Source organism: Camponotus vicinus, unplaced genomic scaffold (assembly GCF_025532165.1).
Source record: "Camponotus vicinus isolate PSW18456_S1 unplaced genomic scaffold, iyCamVici1.0 SCAF_8, whole genome shotgun sequence".
In the NCBI taxonomy this organism is placed as follows: Eukaryota; Metazoa; Arthropoda; class Insecta; order Hymenoptera; family Formicidae; genus Camponotus; species Camponotus vicinus.
This window is the reverse complement of record NW_028141980.1, coordinates 13,367,932-13,393,424: the sequence shown is the minus strand read 5'-3', so window position 1 is coordinate 13,393,424 and position 25,493 is coordinate 13,367,932. Positions and strand designations below refer to the sequence as shown.

General features: G+C 35.9%; 2 protein-coding genes across 4 annotated transcripts in view; both read right to left on the bottom strand.

The window, feature by feature from the left end:
- The window catches only part of LOC145976235 (uncharacterized), a 126,820-nt gene extending 119,840 nt beyond the window's left edge, over positions 1-6,980 (bottom strand). Inside the window, exon 1 of the mRNA XM_083107295.1 lies at positions 3,083-6,980. Coding sequence (XP_082963421.1) covers positions 3,083-5,432 — 2,350 coding nt within the window. The 5' untranslated portion in view covers positions 5,433-6,980. The remainder of the gene's footprint in view (positions 1-3,082) is intronic.
- Positions 6,981-16,355: 9,375 nt separating this feature from the next.
- Positions 16,356-25,493, bottom strand: part of LOC145975457 (uncharacterized) — a 76,588-nt gene continuing 67,450 nt past the window's right edge. For all 3 annotated transcript variants that reach the window (XM_083105943.1, XM_083105944.1, XM_083105945.1), the window contains 11 exons: positions 25,189-25,287; positions 22,381-22,601; positions 22,166-22,304; positions 20,883-21,646; positions 20,619-20,710; positions 19,195-19,790; positions 18,803-19,049; positions 18,238-18,480; positions 17,853-18,033; positions 17,349-17,613; positions 16,356-16,484 (listed from right to left, as the gene is read on the bottom strand). In XM_083105943.1, the coding sequence (XP_082962069.1) occupies positions 17,349-17,613; positions 17,853-18,033; positions 18,238-18,480; positions 18,803-19,049; positions 19,195-19,790; positions 20,619-20,710; positions 20,883-21,646; positions 22,166-22,304; positions 22,381-22,601; positions 25,189-25,287 (2,847 nt within the window). In that variant the 3' untranslated portion in view covers positions 16,356-16,484. The remainder of the gene's footprint in view (positions 16,485-17,348; positions 17,614-17,852; positions 18,034-18,237; positions 18,481-18,802; positions 19,050-19,194; positions 19,791-20,618; positions 20,711-20,882; positions 21,647-22,165; positions 22,305-22,380; positions 22,602-25,188; positions 25,288-25,493) is intronic.

Below are 25,493 nucleotides of genomic sequence, written 5' to 3'. Positions count from 1 at the left end.
CAGAACTTCGATTGGAATATTATTCTATCTCGAATATTACGAAGTAATTTTTACTCCCTTTACATTTTAAATATTTTACATTTTTTTTATTTTTAGTATAAGAATTTATTATAATTTCTTCGTATTAGTGATGAGATACTACATTAAAGACTTGTTCGCGCGACGAGAACAACGTAACGAGTTTCAGAGTCCTTAGTTGTAGTTGACCCTTTAATAAGGGAAACGACAAAGTTCGATGAAATTCGTAGACGATACAAGACTAAGCTCTGTTGCATCAAAGTTCAATTACGCTTGATGCACAAAAGTTATCTTAAAGATCATGGAATTGTATTATCATTGCCGAGCTTTCTCGTTCGATTGCTTTGAATTACATTTTGACGAAAGAAATATAAAATATGGTATACTTTTTAAAATAACTTTTATAAATATAAGTTCACCGAGTTGTCGTCTTTCAAAACATCTTTCCATTATTTCCAACTCTACTGGAGCATAAACATTACTTTGTCATGCTAAAATGCATAATATATAATAAAACTTTCTCATCGAGATATACTTTAGATAAACAAATAAGGCAATATTTATTTAAGAAAGGAAAAAATCTCTTCCACACTTTAAAATTTAAATATTTTTCGCTTCTTATGTATGCGATTTTTTTTCTTAATTCTCTATTATCATTATCAATCAGCTCATTGAGTACATTGTTGGACATAGACTTCTCGTGAAATCTCCACTATATTTTATGTTACCTGCATTCAGTTTGTTTGCTTTAAATCATCTGTCTACCTTGTTAAAGGTCGTCTTTTATTCGTGATAAATTCATGTTATCGGGGAAATCTCCATTCTAGTATTTTCTTGGTCTATCTTCCATCAATCATTCTGACAACGTGACCTGCTCAATTCCATTTCAAGGTAGCAATCTTTTTTATTACATCCTGGACGCCCTTTCTTTATCTCGCCATTTTCTTTAATACTCTATCTCTAAGAGTACTCTATCTCTAACTCGAACATTGGCCTTTTCATTGCCAGCTGACTTGTATCTTGGTGACTGATTTTTTATCAATATTTCTTACACCATAGATTAAAACGGCACAGTTGATTATATACGCTCGAGACACATTTGGACATATCTGATTTAAAAATATTTCTCTCCAAAAAGTTAATTCTCCATGGTTTCATTTAATTTAACATTGTACGCTCGCTGCATTTAATTCAAAAACGCAAATTTCAAAAACTACTTTTAAAAATGTAAAAGAGTGAAAAATAAAATAAAAATCAGAAAAATAAAAATTGATCTCCATTTCATTACTTTTATTGAAGAAAGTAATTTTTTTAAGATTATTCTATTTCCATAGAGAATTAAGAAGAAAAAATCGTCCGCTGTGGAAACTGAAAAAAAAAATATTTTTTTTATCCAACCTCAATATAGATATATTTCATTGTACAGGTGCACTGTGAAAAATTGAAATACCCCGCGTGGAACTGTTACGCGATATTGGTTTCTCGTACCGAAATTTAATGCGTGCTCGACCTGAATGGACGGTTCTGTGGCGAAATAAGACAGATTGGGAACGACAACTGTTTCCAGACAATTACACTTGTCCTCGCGGAATATTAAACTATACTCGAATAAAGTGGCATTTCGAACGAAACATCTGCTGTTCGAATAATAGAGCCTACAGCGGGAGAAAATAATGGCGGGAAGAATAACGCGGAAAACATTCGCGTACATCCGTCTGCCAGGCTATCAAATGTATAGATCGCGCCGCAAACTATGTCAAATGAGTGGTCCTATAGCACTGTGTGCATCCGCACGTGACAATTAACGCCAACGATCGCTTGTATCGCTACTTTCCGCTCCACTACGTTTGCCATTTCATAAATACCGCATGAATCTTGTATAATGTCTATTAAATTCTTATTTATTACACTACAATAGTGTGTGTATGTATATGTGTATATAAACATTAAAAAGTTCTAAGAAAAAATTGAATAGGGGTTGCATCTCCTTATAACAATACGAGAGGCTGGAAACAATATTAATAAATAATAACCTTTTTATTAATAGAAAACATTCACCTAATTTCATTTCTTTAACTTGTTCCAAATTTGAGAAAAAAATAAAAATCTAATTTTTATCCCCATTTTTGGAGGAGTGTAACTCCACAGGGAGGGATGTAGGAGTATATGTTTATATGAAAAACTCCTCTTAATTTTAACAAAGAATCATCTCCTAAAATTTTTCGAACTTATTAAGAAACGCCCTGTATATTTCATATACTTAATTTTATTGCACAAGAGAATATATATATTATAATTGTTCAAATAATGTGCCATCTAACTTGATAAAATAACTTCTGTTATGCTTAGATATAAAATATTTTTAAAACACGGCGAAATACGAATCGCATCGTTTAAATACGAGTAGATGCAATGGAAGCGAGCTTCCACCATGGAACTTTTCACATTAACAAGAGGCACAGGGGCGATATCAGGTACGAATACTACCGTGTGGAGAAAGAGTTACGTACATCGCAGACAATGTAAATTAAAGTTCTCAGGCATCTCTTGCAATTACTGTTTTGTCAGAGTTTTAGTATTTGCCAAGTGGTATTTCCCTCTAAAGCTTTCCTCGCGAGTTCTACTTCTAGCCTCTACTTTTTTTTTAATTTTAACTCTGAAAAAAGATTTTTTTATCAAATTTTTCGCTTAAATATATTATCGAGTTCTTAAGAACAAAAACTAATAGTATTATAAAATATTAACTTATAATTTATACACATAATATGTGTTTGCGTAAATTATTAATTATATGAATATTATTCGCATCAACTATATTCGAAGGGATTGTGTTATCATGTGTTACATTTATTACATTTGCATTAATAATAATATTATTATTCAAATAAAATTAATTGTTAGTTATAAAAATTGACAGTAAATTAATAGTTATAAATGATGAAATTATAATAATTTATATATATTTAAAAGATATAAATTATTTTTTGATGACTAATTATGCATATATAATTAATGCGCGATTAATAAAGGAAAAATCGTTAAAATTTTATACATATTATCTTACCTTGCGAATTTTTGTCCTTTTTCTTACGCCGATGCCTCTTTCTTTGTATTTCTTCGATATAGTTCGAAGATGAAGAATCCTCGTGGCCTGGAAACTCGCTGGTTTCAGTCACCGATTTCCTCATCTCCTCCTGTCGTTTCTTCAACAGTTCGTAAACTCTCTTAAAGTAGTCCTTGGTGATATCCTCGTTCGATTTGTTCGCTAGCGAACCTTCGCCGTTCAGATAGCCGAAATCACTGTCGGAGTCGTTGCCGTCATTTATTTTCATGTCAGAGCCATTCGCGTGTTCCTTCAGCTCCTCGCTTCCGTCGACGATCTTGAAGGTGTCGCTTTTCTTCACATTCGAGTGTGCGTATAACTCTTGATAATTCTTGAAGGCATTTTTCGAAAGATTTGTGTCGTACGCAAAGTTTGGAGAATTGACGTTCAATGCAGACACGCTGTCGATATTATTATCGCGATTGTTTACTTGAATCTCTGGGATGATCGGCGATCGACAACTGTTCTTATTCTTCTTTTCGGGGAGCAAGTAATTCTCCTGCAGACTGGTACCAGGTCTGCTGTTGTTTGTCGAAGTCTCGTCTTCGGGAAATTTCGCCGTTTTTTTATCCATCGACAATTCTTCGCTCTCTTGATGAGATTTCTCGTGAAGTGGATTCACGCAGTTTCTCAAGTTTTGGCAAATCTTGCAGTTGCGCGAGGAGCAGAGATCGCGTTGCAGATCCTTCCATCTCGGTTTACTCATGAAGTCCTCCTCGGGCAATTCTCTCTCCGATTCTCGGCGATATTTCTCGCTTTTTTTCCGCTCTTTATATTCCCGCCAAGATCTCTCCACATTTTCTTGGCTTTTTATACGTCTGGGAGAATTTGCGAGGTTCTCAGCGCTGACCATCGGCATCACCTCCGCCTCCTCTTGCCCCAAGAGAATGTCGCTCTTGATTTTACAGTAGAATTTCCTTCGTTCCAAACTCGACGATTCCCTCTTGACCCGCGACTTCGGTCGATTGACCAGTTCCAGAGCTTCGACCAAGACTTCGCTTCTCGATCGTCGATAATTACGCGGTTGTTTTTGAAGTTGGGAATCTCCCGACAATCCCCTGCAATTTGTCGATTTCTCCCTTTCCAGTTGCTTCTCGAACTTCAGCTTCTCTTTTTCGAGCATTTCGGGATCGAATCGCAGGATGCTCGTCTCACTACGCACCTTTCGCGTTCTGTAGTTTTTCCGATCGTTCTCGTAATTATAGTCCGAGTATCTTTTTTTTATTCTAACGTTCTCGATGCTTTCCGGAATGTCGGCATTAACGGCCGATCTCGAACGCGCCTGTTCCATATTCATTCGCCGCTGTATCTTTTCGCGTAAGAATGTTCTGATCTTTGTCAGCTCCTCCTCGTTCATGTCGTCTTTTATCTTGCGAACGGTTCTATCCCCCTCGTTCAGTTTGAAATTATGCTTCGCCGAATCCTGCATTGGAATTACGGCACTTCGAGTTCGCAGATACGGTTTCACCTTTTTGTTTTCTCTATTCGAATTCCTCTCTTCAGGGTCGAGTATGTTGCCTTTGCTCGAGCTACGACTTCCGGGACTCTTCTCGCTGAATTCGATTCTAGTATCTTTCGTTTCCTCCCCGTCGTATTCTTCCTCGCGAACCAAGCTCAATAGAGTCTCGCTCTGGCTTCTTAGATACGCTTTAACTTTTTTACACCTGTCCTTGGCTATTTCCTCCGGAGTTCTCCCGATCGTATTACGCATACGTAGATCGTTCATGATCTGCTGTCGAAGGTAATCTCCGGCGGAGTATTTCTTATTTCCTGTCACTGCTCCTTCTATGTTTCCTTCGACCTTCGTCTTCATCGTCGAGTCTTCTGAGGTGGACAAGTGCCTCTTCTTGCTTCGTCTTTCTTTAATATTGACGTCACTTCGGGACTTTCTCGGGGCGAAGCCGCACGTGCCAAATTTGCTGCTGAAACCGTCGATATTTCGATTAACCTGACGCGGCGTCGTGATAGTGGAAGATATCGACAAGGAGGAGGACGTTTGCTCTTTGCTCGTCGAGTTGGCACACGACTCGTCGATTGGAAATTGTTCGTGAGTTTTTAGGCCTTTCTTGAAGGAACCTCTGGCCCGCTGTGCCGTTCGGCCGGTGGTTTCCACCAGCAGCCGGCCATCCTTATCCAATAGCTGGATGACAGGCAGCGCGTCGGCGGACGTCGTGAGCTCCCACTCCCAGTGGAGCGGTTTCTGCAGCTTCAGTCGGATGATCGGCTCCGCCGATTCGCTGCCGAGGCCCGTGGAATCCTGACCAACCGGACTGGAAGTCGTCGCCCTGACGATGGGATGGGCGTTCTTCATGGTCCCGGTTCTTTCTCTCTCGTTTATTCGTTCGTTCTCGCTCGAGTAATCTGCCGGAAAAACTTACCCACTCGCTCGCCCGCTTGATCGTCTCGATTAATTCCTCGTTCCAAACGAGTTTGTCGTCTGGAGTTCTTAACGGGTCCTGCCTTCTCTCGATGAATTTTATGAATTTCGTGGAAGATCCACGGTTGTGTTTCCAAGCGAAGCTTATTCACATCACTATATTCGTCGCGATGAATTTTTATTCCCTCGACGAAGCGAAATAAAAAATTCTACATTCTAAACAAGAAATACGTATAATTAATGCACACTATGATTGACAAAAATAAAATTTGCGTGCTCTGCGATCACAGAAGAATATCGAAGACACATCTTACGATCGTCGTTCGAAATGCAAGATACTGATCCGCGAATGAAGCGACCAGTCGCATGATTTAAAGTCGTCGTTCACTTGGCTATAACCTCCGAGTTAAAACTGCAGTCCCGTTTTCCAAGCTCCCGCGAATAGTGGCTGCGTACTTAGAGTATGCGCTCGCGCGTCGTGGCATTCGACTCGTTGAATTTGTCGCGCTATCATATGTATGGTCGACGACGACGAGCGCAGGCACGATTGCGAGACGACGGGTTGTCGATTTGTTCGTGTTGGCGAACGCGCAGTCCAAGTTCGCGCGCGTTACATCGCTTATGTAACGCGACTTCCCGTGGACTTGGCAGTCTATCAAATTCGCAGCGATGAAGACTCGACTTTCTTTCTTCGCAGGAAGGGGAGGCACATATACACATACACACGGTTTCGCGTCACGTCTCATGTTGCGAGCAGATTCCTGGAAGATTCATCTTCCTCGCGTTCCATCACATCGCGTAATTTGCAAAAACAGACCGCTACACTCGCGAAATGATGTCACACGCGTGCATATGTGATGGTGTGTGTACATGCTCTGTATCTGTGTGTTGCTAATTACGTGGTAATTTGGCGGCAGTAATTATGTATGTCTTGATGTACGCAACCGATGTATATTTACATAACGAAGTACTCGCGATCAAATTTTAGCGAAATATTCATTTTGTATTTATATTATACATAAGCAAATAAATTTAATTCACTTTCATTATTTTCAATAATAGAGCGCGTTGTGTATTTTATCGCGATCAAATATTTATTAAATTAATAAATCGCGAATGTCAATGAAAATCGCAGACTCAATTTTTCAATATTCTAATATTAAAACACTTGCGTGCACATTTTCGAAAAATTTCAAATATAAATCACTCAAAAGAGAGAGAAGAAGTAATTCTTTAATTTAATCGTAGATGAATAATTTTTCATAACTTGCTTCGTAACTGAATTCATTCGTTCGTTCGTCTGGAACTCGCGTGATCGATAGACTCGCGGTCGTTGCTTCTTGCGTGCGTTCGACACGTTCGATTTCGATCGTTCGATCGATGGGTGTGTATTAATCGCCGCGTGACTCGTGCGAAAGGCAGCCGTGAACCTCACTGAGAAATCGACACAGTGAGAGAAGCGGATCTGGGGCTGTGCGGCGCGGCACTGCTATAAACGCGCGCGGTGGCGTCATACCAATCCGAAAATAAATCCCGCGGGATCTATAGGGTAGGGTACAGGAATTCCGCCACGTGGGACGTGTCACGAATACCCGCTTATGTTGTTTTCGTTATTCGTGCACAGGTGCGTGTACAAACGCGTGGATGATGCGTGGGCGTTTTTAAACGAAATTGTATTCATATTTACTTTGTATTGAGATTATTACCCGAGATTAGCGAGAAAGATTGAAATTCAGCGTATAAAGAGAAAGTTAAATTAAACTTCGAGAAGAAAATGTCATTTTGCGAAATGTCATAACTTTGTAATTAATCTTTAGAGTGACATTTTACTTATTAAAGGTTGAAAAGGCTTTAAAATTCTTTCTGGAATTTAAGCATTTTTTAAAAATAACTTTATGCTAAAAATAGCTTTAATACTCATGTAATAATATTTGGATTCTATTTTGTAAAGATAAGACTAATTATTATATTCATTATACCATAAGTAAAATACAAATTACAAAACATATTATAATATATCATAAAACAATATTTATATCATAATAGAAATTTTATTCTTATTATTTGAAGATAAATTAAATAATTTGAAAAAAATATATGTTTGATTTCATGAACCAGTGTGATTTAATTAAATAAGTTATAAACACGTACTGTTATAAAGTAATAAGCACAAGACTAATTTTAAAATCACTGTTAGAAATTAGATATTTACTCGGTTTAAATTCTATTTTTAATACTATGACACTTCAATGAGTAATACATATCTCAGGTATTTTATTTATTATTCTTTTACATAAATTTTTAAATTTTAATAAGATTGTGTTTTGCATAAAAATGTTAAAAATTTGTTAATATAATTAATATGAAAAAATAAATAACAAATAAAATATAAATTATGTATTTTCGTGATCAGAATAAGCGAAACTATATTTTTTATACATGACTCTAAATAAATATTAATTATCTTTAAATTTGTCAAAATTCTTAGATAAACATTCTCATAATTTTCATTCTTCCTACGAGTTTGTTTGCTAAACGCGGTCGATGAAGACTGACCAGTGGCTGCATTTGATGCATTTCAAGGATGGATCAATGCCCCGCAAGAAATTTGTTTACGATCGAGTGCGAGCAGACTCGACGGACACACATATATATAGATATACAGATGCATGCAACGTGTGCAACGTGAAGCGTCATACATAGTCATTTGCGTCATATATAGCGTCATTTTGATCATTTTTTTAATATTCTTTTCACTCATCAAAAGCCATCGATCACGTTTATTATAAAATCGAATACTTGGCATTAAATCAGCTGTAAGAGTTTCAAAGTTTATATGTGTATGTGTATATTAATATTAGAAACGGTAATATTTTTAAATCTACGTCCCATATACTGTGAATACTCAAGTAGGCAAGTAGTTGCTAGCAAGAGTTTCGGATTAGCATAATATTTCCGGACTCGCATCTCCTTCAGGAACGTATATTTTCCGCGATTCGCGAGCTGCATTTCATTTCATATTTACGACGACCCAGAATGTTTAGCTCGACATGCATCTCCAGATGTGTGTAACCGAATGCCTTCGTGAAGCGAATCGCTTGTGAGTTGAGAAATAATTCAACGATGGAAAAATACGTCGCGGGCGACGCAGTGTCAGGTGTCATGAATAAAAAATTAGCCGTTACCCTTTTACGATCGAGCGAGTCTGACGCCGATTCACGATGTGGCAGCCGCGTCAAACTGGTCCGAGCTCGTCGGTTGCTCGTATCAGGCTCTTTATTTTTACCCCCACATGTCCCCGATATCGTAGAGAGTCCTCGTAATCATCGCATCGCACTAAATTCGAATAAGGAAGCGTACCATATACGTTCTTTCGAAATCTATGCGTCCGTCGCGTTCGACGATCGTGACACGATGATATCCAAATCGGGCTCGTAATTACGGCTCGCATGACATGAGTGTCCTTATTTTGGCTCGAGTATGGAGAAGAAATCGATGATTGATATTATTAGAAGTGGAGTAGAAATCGCGACGTGCTGACTTTCTATATTTGCACCGCGATGAGATTCATCATGTGTCGTTAACCGATTAACCGCGAATCGCCATACGCGCTTACGTAAGTCGCGAGAGATGAGTCAGGAGGTGTATAATTGCCAGAAATCATCTTTAGCGATCATGTCGCACTGAAGCACATTTCCAAGCAGGATATATTTAGCGTGCGAGATATAGCTGGATAATATTTCCAATTATAAGACTTGAAATTTACATACATTTCATCAAAGTAGATTTATTTCAAATATATGTAATTTAATAAAACGTAACATGAAGAAAATATTGCAACCTGTTTGAGAAACAGCTAAGAAATTGTGAGATAAGTCTTATATTATAGACATTTCAATGATTTTGTGAAAAGGCCGGCAAATGAAAGAAAAGAATTGTTATACATCATAAAAAATAATAATTTATTTAGCGTTCAGCGCAGAAATATAAACGTACACTGCTAGTAGTTATATCTGTTTGAATAAATGTAAATGAAAATTGCATAGCTCAACAAATTTTGCATCACCGGGTATAGCCAAGCGCAGAACTTGGCACATACGCATGACTCTTTCATTTACATATATAAATCTTCTAAATATTATAAAATACCTATTAATATATCTTTTTCTAGTCTGAAAACGCATCGAGGGAAAAGAACAATGAAAGTATTTTAGATTACTCTGTTGCACGATACCGTTTTTTTTATTCTTGTCTATATCCTATTTCTAACAAGTCTTCTAACTCCTTTTGCCAGATACATTCGAATATACAGTATATTCTTTGCAGTATATTCCTTGTTCTCTTAATTGTTACGATTCGTCGCTAGGAAAAATTTTATCGCTAATCGATATTGAATTCAATTGTCAAAACTAATTCAAAGCGCAGTTTCTTTTTGTTTAAAAACTGAATACTGTCGGTATAAATTAATTGTAAAATAATTCAGTAATTATATTAAAATTAATTAATGTTATCAACGTTTAACAAGATCTGACATACATGTACGAAAGAGACGAGAAAGATAACCCGTCGCGCCATATTTTAAAATTTATTGCTCTTTTCAGATAGAAGCTGCATCTCTTGCGGGATGCGAAATCTGTATTTCGGTAAATCTATCTATGTGTGTCAAATAATGTTATATAAATATGCGTATGCACAATCAATATATGGGGTACTGCTCATATAGCATTTCACAGACTCGGTTACCGCGCATAATAATACTTACATTTACTGTGTACATATACTTGTATATGATAATAATACGCGTAGCAATTGTGTATATGTATATATGCGCATATAATAAGACTAAAATCTTAATAAGCATTTCCAGTATACATATATCTAACTGCGACGCGTCACTTTTGGCATCGCACAATTCAGATGCGGTCGCTTGTGTATGATAAATCATATAATACTTACAATAGTCAACAGAATCTACTGTTATGTAATTACAGGCGCGTTACGTCTCGTTTATCGCGGAATTGCACGTTTTTTTCCCAAGAGAATTGCTATATCACGTATCATACTGTATCCTACTTCCGTCGTGTCACTGAATCCTTATTGCGTAAAATAGTCAGATAGGAACTTAATAAAGAAGGATTACATGCAACCGCGATATCTATTTTATACTACGATATTATTTTACATAAATTAAAAAAAGAGACGATTAATTTTATGTATCGTAAATAAATGAAATAACAATATCTGTTATTGTAAACAATATTTGTTTCTCTATATTTCTCTGTATTTTGCATTTCGGTTACGAAATTGCACGTTACTTCTTAAAGTATATTTTCTAGAAATTATAATAATTAGATGATTTAAAAAGAAATAATTAATTATATAATTTGCCACATATAAATCAGTATAATAGAAGAAATTTTTGTAGCATGTATTTGTAATATGTATTAAACCTAATCAGAGGTACTGAGGAGGAAGCTGAACATAGTTTTGAATACTTCCTGAGCCAGTCCTAAACGAACATATACGTGCAACATAAACGGTGCAACAAGTGTATTTCGCCGCTATTCTATCTATGTAAATTAGAGCGGTGGGACACGCGCGATTTTCCCGATACGCCGTGTCGTCGAAAACTCACAAGGAAGATCTCGACAATAACAGAGCTACAAGCTGTCCTCTCAGAAATATGCATCTAAAGTATTCACAGAGCACAAATTAATGACAAAACACGGAGCTCCCAAAAGAAGAATAGATCTACGCGAGACGAATTTTTACAACTTGCGTATGTCCTTCCAGCATATAGTAGTGGCCTTATTTTTTAATGTAAAGTAGTATGCTCACAATTTTACCTTGAATACATTCATATTGCTTATGTGAAACGAAATCTCTTTTTTTACATTTTGTGAAAAAATGCCATTAATATTTAAGGCGAATATATTCATGTGTAATTTATACATTTCAAATAAGATATTTAAAGATTTTGTTAAATTTATTATATCTTTTTAACATTTAGCTAATTTTTCAAAGACGATCTTAAAATAATTAAAATCTGATGTTTTTGCCAAATATTTAGTATCTGTACTAGAAGAATAATTTTATCATAGTCTGTATACAAAGTTAAATCGAAAAGAGAAATTTGTATAATATTGAGAAGTCAGGAAATTAGAGTATTTTACGGTTCACAAACCGAACAATTGTCTGGCGGAAAAAAAAACTTCTCTTCTTCCACAAATCGACGGAATTCGTCCATGGAATAACTAGACCGCGCTATGCAGTTTAAATCACTTGGGATCGAGAAGCGAGGGGTCTGTTTGCTGGGCGATTCACCGCGAATCCTTTCGGAACACATGGAAAATTTGGTCATTGCAAATCCACCGTCGCTTTTATCAGGATGCGCGTGATCGGCTTATTGGAAGTGAATTTTGCGCGTGACGTATCTCGTTTATCAAGACACGTAGCGTATAGAGCCGAATGAATAATTCCAACGGATAAATCGAGTCTGTAATTTTACTTTAAAGTAAATCTGTTTATCATACTTGAAAATCATTTCCATCAAAATTTTATGTTAACCAAAAATATCTTTAAAGCAGAATATCATACAAATAAAATTGTTGTGTGTGTGAAATATTTAATTTATTCTGAAAAGTATAATTTACATTTTTATTTTATTTGTTGCATGCGACTCATTCTACAAAAATGTAAGAATAAAAAGAAAATGAAAATAAGAGAAATATGAAACAATATTAAAGTAATTTAATTTTATGGCGAGAAAGTTGCACACAAAGAATATGAAGGAAGATAACATGGTTAACATAAAAAATTTCGTCTTCGAAATAACATCCGAATTCAAACATACGCAAGACATATGATACGCATTAACAAGCGTAAATTACTCCTTAGCAGGCATTGCATAGCATCGTAAAAATCTATTCTTCGATTGGTGGCAGAAACCAAATCGCAGGGATTCGTATCGACACGCGATATAATTTTTTGGAGACTCGGAGCAACGGCTCATAAAAGAGACTACGTATTACCTATACAGTACAGTAAAATATGAGCTGCGGGGTTTTTGGTTTTGAAACGAAGCAATTAATACCTGAATTTTCCTCGTGACTGGTTACTGCATGTATCTGAAAAAATATAAATTTATTATTATATTATTCAAATATATGATATGAGCTGATTTTTCGTTTAATTAGATCAGATTTCAAAATTTTAATTCGACATTTAATAAAAATTGTGAGATATTATAATGTTCAAGATTTCATATAAAGGATTCGTGGAATATATTTGTTAAAATTATATAAACAATGAAAATTACAAATATTATTATTTATATGAATTTGATTAAACAATAAAATATTTTACCGACCTGAGCAACGGCCTCCCGTCGCTGAAAGGAACTTTTTTCCGATTTCTTGACTTCGCGAGTAAGTTCCTGGCAACCATCGGAATCCCGCGACGGCGGTATTCCGGGGGCTCGCCTCTTTTTCAATGCGTTTGCGTCGTAGTCTGTAACGATCCCTGCGGATTCATTCTCGTCGAAAGTTCCCGGGTGGATCACAGTGAAGCCGCCCTGGAACTGAACCGACTTTTTCGCGCCAATTTTAGCGAGTGGCGCACGTCGATCTCCTATCTCTTCGTCGATTACGTGCGAGCCGCTCTTTTCATATCCTTTCGTCACCTTTGATTCCGCTTTCGCCGTTTTACAGATTGAATCGTCGGCAAAATCTTTCGGGACGTTCGTGGCGAACGTCGAAGATTGAATTTTATTAGATGACGTTTTGAGTGTATTGTTTGATTTATATATAACGCTCCTGCCTTTTGTTTCCTTTCCTTCCGTTATTACTTCCGGCTGTGAGTTCCTCGCGGCAACGGGTGGCGCTTGGCTCTTCGTAGACTTACGTTTACTTACTTTCTCTCTATCTTTAATTTTAGAATGTCTCTCGACGGTCGTCGCGTCGCCCCGAATCTCGTAATACTTAACGAAGCTCCTAACTTTACCCGGGGTTATCGTTACAACGTCGCGGGACGATTGGTCGTTACTTACGTTAACTACGGGTGTTACGGCCCTGTTATTGTCATTATTACAAGGGATTACGGAAGTAGTTTTCCTAGCTATGGCACATTTATCGTCGCTACCCATTGTATCGTCTAATAATGCTAATGTCGACCGGTTCGCGACTCTCCTTCGATCATCATCGGCCTCGCTGACCGCAATTACTTCATCAGTCTTTTCTTTGCCGCGACTGTGAGTCTGTTTCGAAGTTACCTCCCTTTTATTTTCCAGGCTGCGCGACGCAATTGCTTCTCTGCTGTCGAAAATCCTATTCATGGTTGCGGGCGCTCCGATGGGAATTCGTTTTTGAAATGTATTCATCTGCTGTTGCTCGCACTTGGCGGTTTTTTTCTTAAGTATCGCCTTGGGGACGCGAATGTCTCGCAATTTTTTAGAATCTCGTTTAACTTCATCAGCATCTTTTATGCCTTCGAATGTTTCCTCGATTCTCGTTTTCATGCAGATCTCTTCTGATCTAATATTCGAAGTATTTTCGACGACTGTCCTTTTTATAGAATTATCTTTCACAGTTTTATTTTTAATGTTACTGGATTTGTTCAACGTTACGTCATTATTTTTGTTCTCTATGATTTTCTCATCAATCGCTGAATCACAAGCGCTATTTTGAACATCCCTTTCCTCGTGGTTTATTTTCGTAAATTCTTCCTTTGCAATTTTCTTAACGATTTCATTATTTATACCGCTAATCTTGGAGCTTATAGAAATATCGCGAAGGTCGCTTTCAAATATTTCAAGCGATTTGGAGGGAGATGCTCTCTCCACTTTAGAAATTCCATTATCTGTCACGATTGAGCGGGCAATATTTTTATCACCGTCTGTCTTTATCTCTGGTTTCTTATTTTCGGGACTCACTATTTTTAACTTTATATTATTAAAGTTGCAGAGCAACTCGTTCAAAACGTTATTCTTTACGTCACAGGCGTTTTTATTCTCCGATTGCATTGATTTTACGTCAGCGCTTGAAACTTTGACAATTTTTTCTTTCATATTTTTCGAGTCTTTTTCCATGTTTACTTTTATCGTTTTGTTATAAAAATCACACAAGTGTACACTTTTTTTTGTGATATCCGACTCTCGAACCTCATTTATTGACTCATTCGGTATATTTAATTCTTTTTCCATGCTTATAGGAGATATTACGTGTTTAGTAGAAATTGGGCAATTTATGGAGATATCTGTCGAATCATCAGACAACATAGTCTCCAAAAAAGAATTTCGTCTAATTTTCACGGGAACGCCTTTCGCGAAAATCTCTTCCGATGGGGAAGCTTCTTCGCGATTATATTTGCAATCCGCAAAATCGCTTTCTTCTTTCTCTTCTTTTGACAGTCCTCGAATTTTTTCGATTTCGAACGATTCGTTTGTGAAATCATTAGTGACATTACTCGATTTATCATCATCGTGATTGTTTAAAAAATTTGGGAGTGACTCATTAAAAGAAATCTTTTCGTTTTTAATATCGCATTCTTCTTTGATATCATCATCATTTCTTTTCAGAGATATATCTTCTTCCTGGTGTATATTCTCGGTTATTTTCGCCGCGTTTGTTTCTTCCTTTTTGCAAATTGTTTCTAAGCTTTTATTGGAAAAGCGACGAACGCTCTCTACAATTTCCGAAGAAGCATCTAACATTTCACTTTGATCTGTTTGTATTGCCGCGTATTCATCGTTCATGATAACTTCTTTCGTTATTGCAGTCGTCATATTTTTATTTCCGATTCTGAAATTTTCATTGCTGACGTGCTCGTTTCGCGATATGAAATTAGAATTCTCTTTATGAATCTTCTCGTCATTAATATCGTCATAATAGGTTTGTGGAATTGTCTTTAATCTCGTGTCAACTTTGTTTGTGTCGGTTAGCATAAAGGAATCGTTTTCTCTCGTCGCGGTATTTCCTTTCTCGGTACTCGAAGCGCATAATTTATCTCGCAAATTGTCGCCGCAATCTTTTACGTCCGCAGATTCCTCTCGGATTTCAGTCAAATTTACGAAAGAAGCGACGCTTTGCTCGCTAGTTTTTCCATCGTCGAAAATAGGTTCACAGCTTTGCAAATTATCACACGACATATCGATTTTTATATCATCGCTGTGTTTGGAAGGAGACGTATCGATCACGAATCGTACTTTTGTGCCTATGTGATAATTATCAGAATTCTCATAATTAGATAAATTTTTAACATTTGTCTGATCGTTTTCATTCTTGTTATTATCAAGTCGGTAATCATCGAATTTCTCTGTGAACTCGTCATTATCGAAAGAGCCTCTCCATCTATCCAAGCACTTTTCGAATGGAAGATTTGTCGTCGTCACGCGAAAACAGATATCTTTGTCCAATATTTGCGCTACCGATTCTTCCTCGAGGGTCGCCGAGGATGTATTCTTATCTCTGTCCCACGTGGCGGACATTACATTTTCGAAATCATGTAGCGTGAAAAAGAATGGCGGGTATTTGTCGAGTGTTCTTCGCTTAGGCGATGCGATGTCAGGGAAAGGTAGAAATCGCGGTTTCAAAGCGGCCGACTTTGCCGGATCCAGGTCGTCGTTTGCTTTGTCGATTCTCGGCGGGATTTCTCTCGTGGATATCGTATCGTCGTCGCGCGATCGCGGGGATTTCGTTTCGATTATGTCCGTAACGATGTCGGCGTTGCAATTTTGGCGATGGAATCGCTCGTTGACACTTTCGGTTTTCGAACAGCTCGCCGCGATATCGCGTTGTCGATCGCGATTTTCGACGGCAAATCGAGATTTGTCCCATTGACATTTTTCCGGCAGGGGTTCTTGCTGAGATCCCGCATCGTCTGTCGCTTCCATTGCATCGCTTTTCGCCATCGACGGCGCGATCGGTGCAGATTTGTTCTTGCGTTTTGTTCGTCGCGGTGGCACAGGTGGATCAGTCGAATTTCCGTCATCTATCATGGGAAAAGATTTGGAATTTTAGAAATAGATCGTTTGATTTCGATAAAAGAAACGAAAGATTCTTATTGAGTTTTAAGAAAGTATAAATTAAAATATTTAAAATTGATATATATATATTATTATAACGTTTGTTATGATTCTTACAATCATGCATAACGCAAACGAAGATATGAATATATGCTTCACGGACGAATTATTAAATCAAAACGCGAGCGCGAGAGAGTAACCACGACGTCAGGTCGTTCGAGACATACTGAGGATGATTCCTTAGCAATGACATGGTAGGCGCCCTCTTCTTTCCACGCAGTCAATAACAATATATATAAAGCTTTAATTTTGTAATTGCATTAAACATATAGAAATGAAGAAATATCGCATGATATTATTAAGAAAATTATTTATTGTATAAAATATTATAAATAGATCGGTGAAAAAACGTGCTACATCAATTTAAACATTAGGTTTTCTTCTATTCAGCCACTAATTTAAGGCATAAGAGAGAGCAATTTACTTTATGAAATTATTGTAATATTTGGAAAATATGTAAAATAAAATTTTTTTTCTTAAAGTATTCGCTCAATATTTTTTATTCAAGAAATGAATAGGAAGTGTTCTACGAACGAAGTACTTTATCAACTCTATGCAGGGCTTCATCCGCTAAACGAATAATGGCAATTCGATTATCTGTGACGTCAACTGTTCGATACGGTCGCGTAAAGTGTAACATAGAGATAATAGTCTTTTCCGAGCAAATAAAATTTGTTATAAGTTCATTCCATCAGTAATAATGCGAAATGTAATGAGTTATCGCGAAGATTACATGCAAACACAAGATATGTATAACTTATATTGCTTACCTAAATAAAAACTTGACGGCTTGTTCTACTGACGTCGAAATCTTCTATAGATAGCAACATACTGGCAGATTTTAGCGTATTATTGTCAAAATCAGTCATGTATAAGCTATTAGCATTATTATGATTTCCCATTGCGCTAGATGCAGCACTGCTATAAGCACTCGAGGTGTTCTGCACCGATGCTACATCCGTGGTTTTCTGATTGATCCATTTGTTCATCATACTGGACGTTTCCGCCTCTGACGACACGTCGAATTTGATGTCTCTGAGAACAATCGGAAGGGTAATTTTATGATTAAAAAAAAAATCTTATTTTTAGAAGGTAGTGCAAGAATTATTTAATCCAACAAAATTAATCGCAATCGGATTGACAATACATAACAGTGCATTCTAAACTCTGAAATTAATAATTAATAAACTAATTAATAAACTAAATTCGTTTTTGAAAACAACCTTCATCGTCTTAGTAAATTTTTAAATCTATTAGCTTTAAAGAATACTCACTGTAAGTAACGTTTCTCCACAACAGCCTGATCCTGATCATCTTTCGATTCCATATTCTTTCGGGTAGCGGGTTGCGAAAGGACCAACTCAACCGTTTCAGACGAGCTCTGTAGCATCTTCAGAGCGTCCTCATAGCAAAGATTGAGCAGATTCTGTCCATTTATTGCTACAATCCGGTCACCTATCATGAAAAGTTTGATCAAAAGCTTTACTTTTATATATTTCTAATATTTTATTTTCTTCAAGTTTAATTTATATATTTATTAATTCTTATATATGTGCTTCTTTCATTTTTACTTTCTAATATTTTCTTTATTATTTGAATTACAATCTTGTATGAATCTCTGCTTTAAAGCAGAATAAACATTTTAACTCTCTTGCGAACCTTTGTTAACATTTCCGGCCATATCAGCTGATCCGCCAACAGAGACCGCCTGAACATAAACCGCGCCGTTACCTTCCATCACTTGCAAACCTATGCTGCCACCGTGACCGCGTTCCAACTTGATCGTGCGCAAAACTCGTTCCTCGGCAAACGACAGCTCTTCGAAACGAGCCATTAAGGATGCCGACATCGATTCGTCTTCCGGAACTTGAAAAGTTTCGTCGTCGGTTCGTATATCGGCATCTGTCAAGTAAAAGTAAACGGAGTTAAATAAAACATTTTATTTCTTATGATTCTTATATATATAAAATTTTTTATATATACGTATATAAAAAATATAGAAGTATATATTTTATATATTATATTTATGTTAGCTTTAATTGCGTTTTATATATTATAAAATTTTATATACATTATCTAATTATATTATTTAAAGTTGTATTTTAATTATTTATACATGTATAAAATATATTTTAATTATTTATTACATGGATAAAATATAATTTAATATAATTAATATAATTAAATAATTATTGTTTAATAATATAATTAGATTATTATTTACTCAGCACGTATGCTTCTGGCATGGGTGATTCGGTGGATCGCGCCGATATCGATTGAATGGACGATTCGGTGTCGGATTTTAAAGATAGCGATTCCGTGTCGTCGGTAAGCGCGATATCTTTCTGCGCCAAGCTACTGTAGATCGCTCGTGTTCCCATTTTCACGCCCAATCGACGCGGTAAGCTGGGTGTACGAAAACCACCCGACTGTTTTGGCACTCCATAATTCGGTAAACTAGATGTCTTCATCTAGAACATAAAATATCGTATTGGAGAGGTACGATCAACGTTTCGAAAATAATTTAGAATCGAAGATTTTAAAACAATAAGTTCAGATATTCGAAATAGTTATGAAAGAATAATTGATGATTTGTTTATATAATTAAGACACTACCTTTTGCAATGTCTTTCTCACGTCTGATACATTCCAAACTTCGTCCGGAACAGGAAACTCATTTTTGCCCGACAGACGAACTTTATTAATAGCGGCATATAATTCTTCAGGATTGTTAGGTTTATCCAGCTGATTGATGCTGTTCGACATGGTTTTCGGAAGCGAATACGTGCATTCGGTTTCAGTTTCGCTGTCTATACGAGAGGAACTGTAGAGTTTATCGTCCTTCGATTTCGTGTCTAAGCTCGATTTAGGTTCTAACAAAATTTCGTTCGGAGTCGTTATGCCTCTCTCTGATTCCTCTTCTGTGTCTCGCGATTGACCTTCTGGCTCCAGCCGCACGTTTACTTGTGCATAAAGAGCATCATCTTCGGACGAGTAAAAGGGTTCGCGACCAACGTCTTTCGTTGCCACCACATTAGTGTCCTTCTGAGGATTTTCGTTCTCCTTATTCTGATATTCCTCTAGTTGCATCGGATAATTCATTTTCTTTTGCACCTTGACGGTATTCGCAATCGCTATTTTAGTTTTGCCATCATTGACTTTGACTTTCAATGGCGATGGTTTAGTTTCCGTTGTCAGAGGTACTCCAAAATCTGGAAAACAATGAAGATTGATTTTATGTTCGATTTTATGTTTAAAAAAAATAAGATTTTATAAAAAATGTATAGAAGGTTTAAGTATTATTTACATTAATTATTTTATTTTATAGAAAATGGCAAATTTGATAAAAATAAATAATTTGAGAAATATTAGTACATATATAAACTTTATTCACTTCAACTTTTACAATTAGTCAAGAAGCGGGACTCGATTTACAATATTTCTTTAACTTCAGTCATACATACATACTTCGCTTCCTCATTCACTCTCTATCTCGTATACTTATACAACACCTATCCTACAGTCTAATTATCTTATCTAATCACAGCCTATATTCCAGACTTTTTCAACAAAAAACTTTAAACTTTAACTTTTCACTCCTCCAAAATATACCTAATTCGCTTCTCCTTTTTTCTTTCTCTCCATCATTTTCTTTGACTTTTCTTTCCAGAATTTCCACAATATTTCCCTTTTTTACATCATCTAAAACTTCATTCCTTATTCTCTTTATCCTACTCTCCTCCGTAATTCCTAATGAGAAATATTAGTAGTATGAACTAAAATATTAAAATTATATTTTACTTTAATTTTTTTGCAGATTTGTCAACATGATTATTGAGACATTATGATTATTTAATTTTCTCGAATATTTATTTTTCGAAAAGATTTTCATAAGAGAGGAAAATTAAAATTTCCTTTGCTCATGCGATAAAGTGTCATAATTTAGCTAGTTGAAACTCTTACGTAACTTTCGCGAAAGTTTAAATTCTAAGCATTTCATCAAATTTAACCGTTATGAAGGAGCGTGTATGCATATATACCTTTAGCGAGGCCTTGAAGCGACGTAAGCTCCGAACGAAGCCTTAGGAAGAACTGATGATGCAGGGAAGTGAGCTTGAAAGCGAAGTAACTTCTGGAAAGTAGAAAGATAACATACATTTATATGAAACCTATAGGTTGTCACTGCAAGTGGCAGTAGGTGAAAATGCATGATGCATATTCGATAGACATTTTCTCGTTCGCTGGCACTTGGTATTAATGGTATTAAATGGATGAATCGTTTAAATCGCGATGGGCCAACTTACTTTCGATGATCCATCCGTAGTTTAAACTTGCATCGTTTTCCATTCAACTTGCTGTAAACTACCAGGCAACTCTTGCTGTAACTCAATGTTTGCACGTCCCTCCACTGAAAGTGAGCCAATTCCGTTCTCTCTCTCGGTTCTCCCCCTCGTTCCAGCAGCTTCAAACCTTGAGCGTGTATCGCCAACCACACGTTGCTCTCCGCTTTCTTCTTGCCGGTCTTGTTCTTATTATTGCCGTTAATCCCATTGATAATATTATTATTATTGTTCTTATTATTGCACATTTCATCGTACAATCTCGCGCCTTTTGTCTGCTCATCTGTGTAAGGAATCATCGGCGCTTTCTCGCGAGAACTTAATCGCGGGATCCCGATGTTGCCGTAAGCAGGACAAGTTTCCTGCTCTCCAGATTTCTTCTGGTGATAAGCGTTTTCCGCGCCGTCGAGCGACGACACGACGTCGCGGTTTTCGGGCACGGTCCTCTTCCCTTTTCTCTGCTGTGCCATTAGTTTCTCGAGCTCCTTCGAGTCCACCGTGGCGATGTAGTAGTGAGAGCCGTAATCCGGCAGGGACTGTGCGTGAGTTATGAACATCTCCTCGGCTTTGTTCGAGTCTAAGCCACGGCGGTCGCGGTGAGCGCGGTGTAGCTGCGCCCGAAGTGTATCGGCGTCGACGCAGGGCTGCGATTGATGCCGGTCTGCGCTCAATATCAAGGACTCGGGCACGTAATGCTCGAGGAGGAAATAATGTCCACAGCCATGCTCCTGTGGAAAATAATTCCGATAAAGCAGAGATATTGTTTGCAAATTTTATCAAAATTGTCGTCTATCGCCCACGAGTCGACACAACGCTTCTGATATTATTTCCTCAGATAAAGCATCTGAGATACTTTAAAATCTATTAATAGTTGAGTTTTTTCTCTCTTTTTTTTCTATACAATAGCAGAATTTATATCAAAAATTAGAAAATCCTTTTTTATTTAGCAATCTTAAATTTAGGAATTCCTCGATGTTGAAATCATTATAAGATTTTTAAGAATTTACATGCACAGATTTTTCTTGATGAAACATCCGAGATCTTATAAAGTAGAAATTGCCTTAATTTATAAGAAATTTCGCCAAGTCATAAATATGCTCAATAGGATAATGCAGCTTCTCTAATTTCATTTAATCCCTATTATTTAAAGCTAAACTATCGTTCACGAACATATCACGCTGTTCCGTATCGTTGACGGTAATTTCATCTCAAGAATAGCGTGTATCGTATAATCCTTGTTAACTCACGTTGACGTTGTAGTTTCCGAATTCGGCTTGAAGTGCAAGGCCTGTCAGATTGATTAATTCGGAATAGGGGCAGACCAGCTGCTGCTCCAGTATACATCGTCTTATTTGTAGATATAGTAGATGCTTCGATATCCAGCTTCTGTGAAAGCGATACGATCAGTTATTCGTAATCGAGATGGAGTAATGTTGTTATTAAATCTTATTTGAGAACGAACCTGATGCCGCGAAGAGATGGTAGGAAGAATCGAAGCCGCAGGTACAGCATGAAACTGGTCGGTAGACCCAGGAGACTTTTACTCTTGCCGCTACTTAACCATCCCGGTGGTGCGACTTTATTTAATTTCGTGTCGGGTGGTAACATCGCGAAATCCCCGGCCAATAATACGGCCAGACCCAGAGTGAAATTCTCATCTAGACTCTCCGCTTGGACAATAGCCTGAAAGGATGTGCATATAACGTGTAAAGTAATATTAATATACACATGAGATTAACTGATGGCAGATTTACGTTATGCAGATAAAATATGTTACAGCCACATTTTGTAGTTTAATTTCTTAACATAAATATGACATATTTATTTACGTAAATACGCGACATAATAATTTCTATTAAAATGGATATGCAAATTTATATGGACATTATACTATTTGACATTTTTTAATTTTTATTAGTATTTATGTTTTACTTGATATTTATCATACATTTAATTTATGCAATAAAAGCACAAAATATGCGAAATGAAAAGCTGAGATAATGTTCATAAACTCTGGGATCTCTTATGGAATTATGATGTGAGACAGGCAATTAAATGCAGAGAGCGGTTGCATTTAATTGTTCTAAAAGTTTATTGTAGCTGTCTACTTTAGCTAAAGTCAAACGGAAGAACGTGATATAATGTATACACATAATATATAATGAAAATCAGACTTGGATTTGAATAAGATTAATTAGAATAAGATTTGAATAGAATTAATTAAATTTAGAATAGAATTTAAATAGGATTAATTCAATATAAATAAAATAGAATTTGAATAAGAATAAATTAGAATAGAATTATATTGAGATCTTGAAGTCAGTGTGGGTCAAAAAAAAATCGAAGAAGAAGGATCATATACTTGTGGCAAAATAAATATTGCAAAACTTCATTAAATGCACATAAAAGAAGTTACAATTGGTTAGCGATTTTCCAACGCGCGATACCAATTTTCATCGCAGAGATAATTTTCTATTGACGCGAATTTGCAAGAGTAACCTAATTTGAAAGTTCGCATTGAGTTCTCACTCTCGAGCGTCCCATAAATCGACCACTAAAAACTGCACGCCAAAATACTCCAGTCACGTTCGAAAGCTTGAATTAAGTGGTAGGTATACAAAAAGAAAGAAAAGAGCGAATTTAAGACAGACGCTTGCCTTTCTGAAGTATCGAACCTCTAAATGGTATTAAATTCATTCGCTTCACTCTATCGTGCTTTCTACTTTAATATCTTTGCTAACAAAGGTTTCTACAAGCATTTTATACCTTCCTTTAAAATTTTAAAGATCGTTACTGTTAGTATTCTAATCATACATGAGTGAATAAATTTTTATTTTTAATTATAACGATTTTATTTTAATTCATATATAATTTAATTATTATATTGATACAAAAATAATCTTTGGTAATTCCTGCGATTCTTTCATTGTATTACATTAGTATTATTAGTATTATAAGTAAACGTTTATATTGTTGGACTTAAATATTGAAGCGAATAGATTTTTATGAAACGAGAAGGAATCGCGATATATAATCATTGTTGAGATCACATAACTCGTGGTTTATGGATGTATTGTATATAATGATTAGGCTTGGCGGCTCGCCAGAACTTCTCGCAAGTTCACGCCGGAATTTGTGGTCTCGTAAACAATCGGCCATGTCTTGGCTTTCGCGGCCCAAGCGTGGTTTTGAGAGGCCACTACTACGCGAGTATTACGATCGAATCAGTTCCTTTCGAGAACGGATGAAACATTTTTAAAGGATTTCTGTCACGCAGAGGTAGAGTATATTTTTTCATACGCGCAGTAAATAAAAGCATATAATTTCTTCGCGAAGAAGTCTCCAGACGTCATATATCTCACTTACAGATGATATAATTTATTAGCGTCCCGAAAGGAATAGTTTCAGTGAAAATTTTTACGAAGTGGAAAAGTTTCACGTGGATAGAATAATGCATTTAAAGAGAAAATCGAAGAGAATGATGATTACTTGTAATACTTTAATTAATTTTGTTACTTTATTGAAAATGTTTATTACATTGATAAATTGATTGGAATGTATATTAAAATATTTCTTTATTATCTTCAAAATAACATGTTATGTATAAATTTGCAACGCGAAAATAATAATTATTAGTGACATGATATATAATACATGTGCATATACTGATTTGCAAATAAACGAATGCATTGCGAATGCTTATCAATGGAATATTAATCTTATTACAAATGAAAAATAATAATTAAATATGTGTTTGATTTTATTCTTAGTGATAATCTTTTTCTTATCATTTATTATTGACATTTCTATTAATTATCTTACGATATTATCAAATTCAATATTAATACTGATCATATGACAAAATGCTTCTTTTGATAGAATGACTTCAATTCATTAAGACGTAATTGGTCGATGAATTGAAGCTCTTATCGGTGACGGACACTCTCTGCAGCGAATCTTCGATAGCTTGCAATTTTGATTGAATTTTAATCAATTTTCTTAAGAATGTGATACGCGACACGGTCGAACTTTAAATTTAAGGGAATATTTTCTGCTTAGAGAAATTCTTAATAAAAAATCTTTATGGAAACATATCATCTCATCAATTTCGATGTATGAAAAAAATATTTTTTATTTAATTTTTTTCTTTAATTTTAAATGCATATTATTTCTGTCAAGGATTCATCTGTCAGGAATCATTTCCGTTTTAATAATTATCGAAAAAAGAATTAAATATTTGCAAATAATTGGATTTATTCTGGAAGCTTACCTGGAATAAATCTCCGGCGGTGACTTTTTGAGGATCGCAGGTTACCTCCACGCGTTGTCCTGTCAGCATTATTACGACTATCCGGCCAGAACTGCCCGCCTACATCAAACACATTATTAATTTATTATTATTGTATTATTTTGATTTTTTGTTTATCTTTCTTCAGTGCAGTTTTATATGTTGATATATAGTTATATTTATTTTTATTTCCTATAGTTATATTTATTATATTTTCTTATAGTTTATTATATTTTCCTATAGTTTATTATATTTTCCTATAGTTATATATTTATTTCCTTAATTAT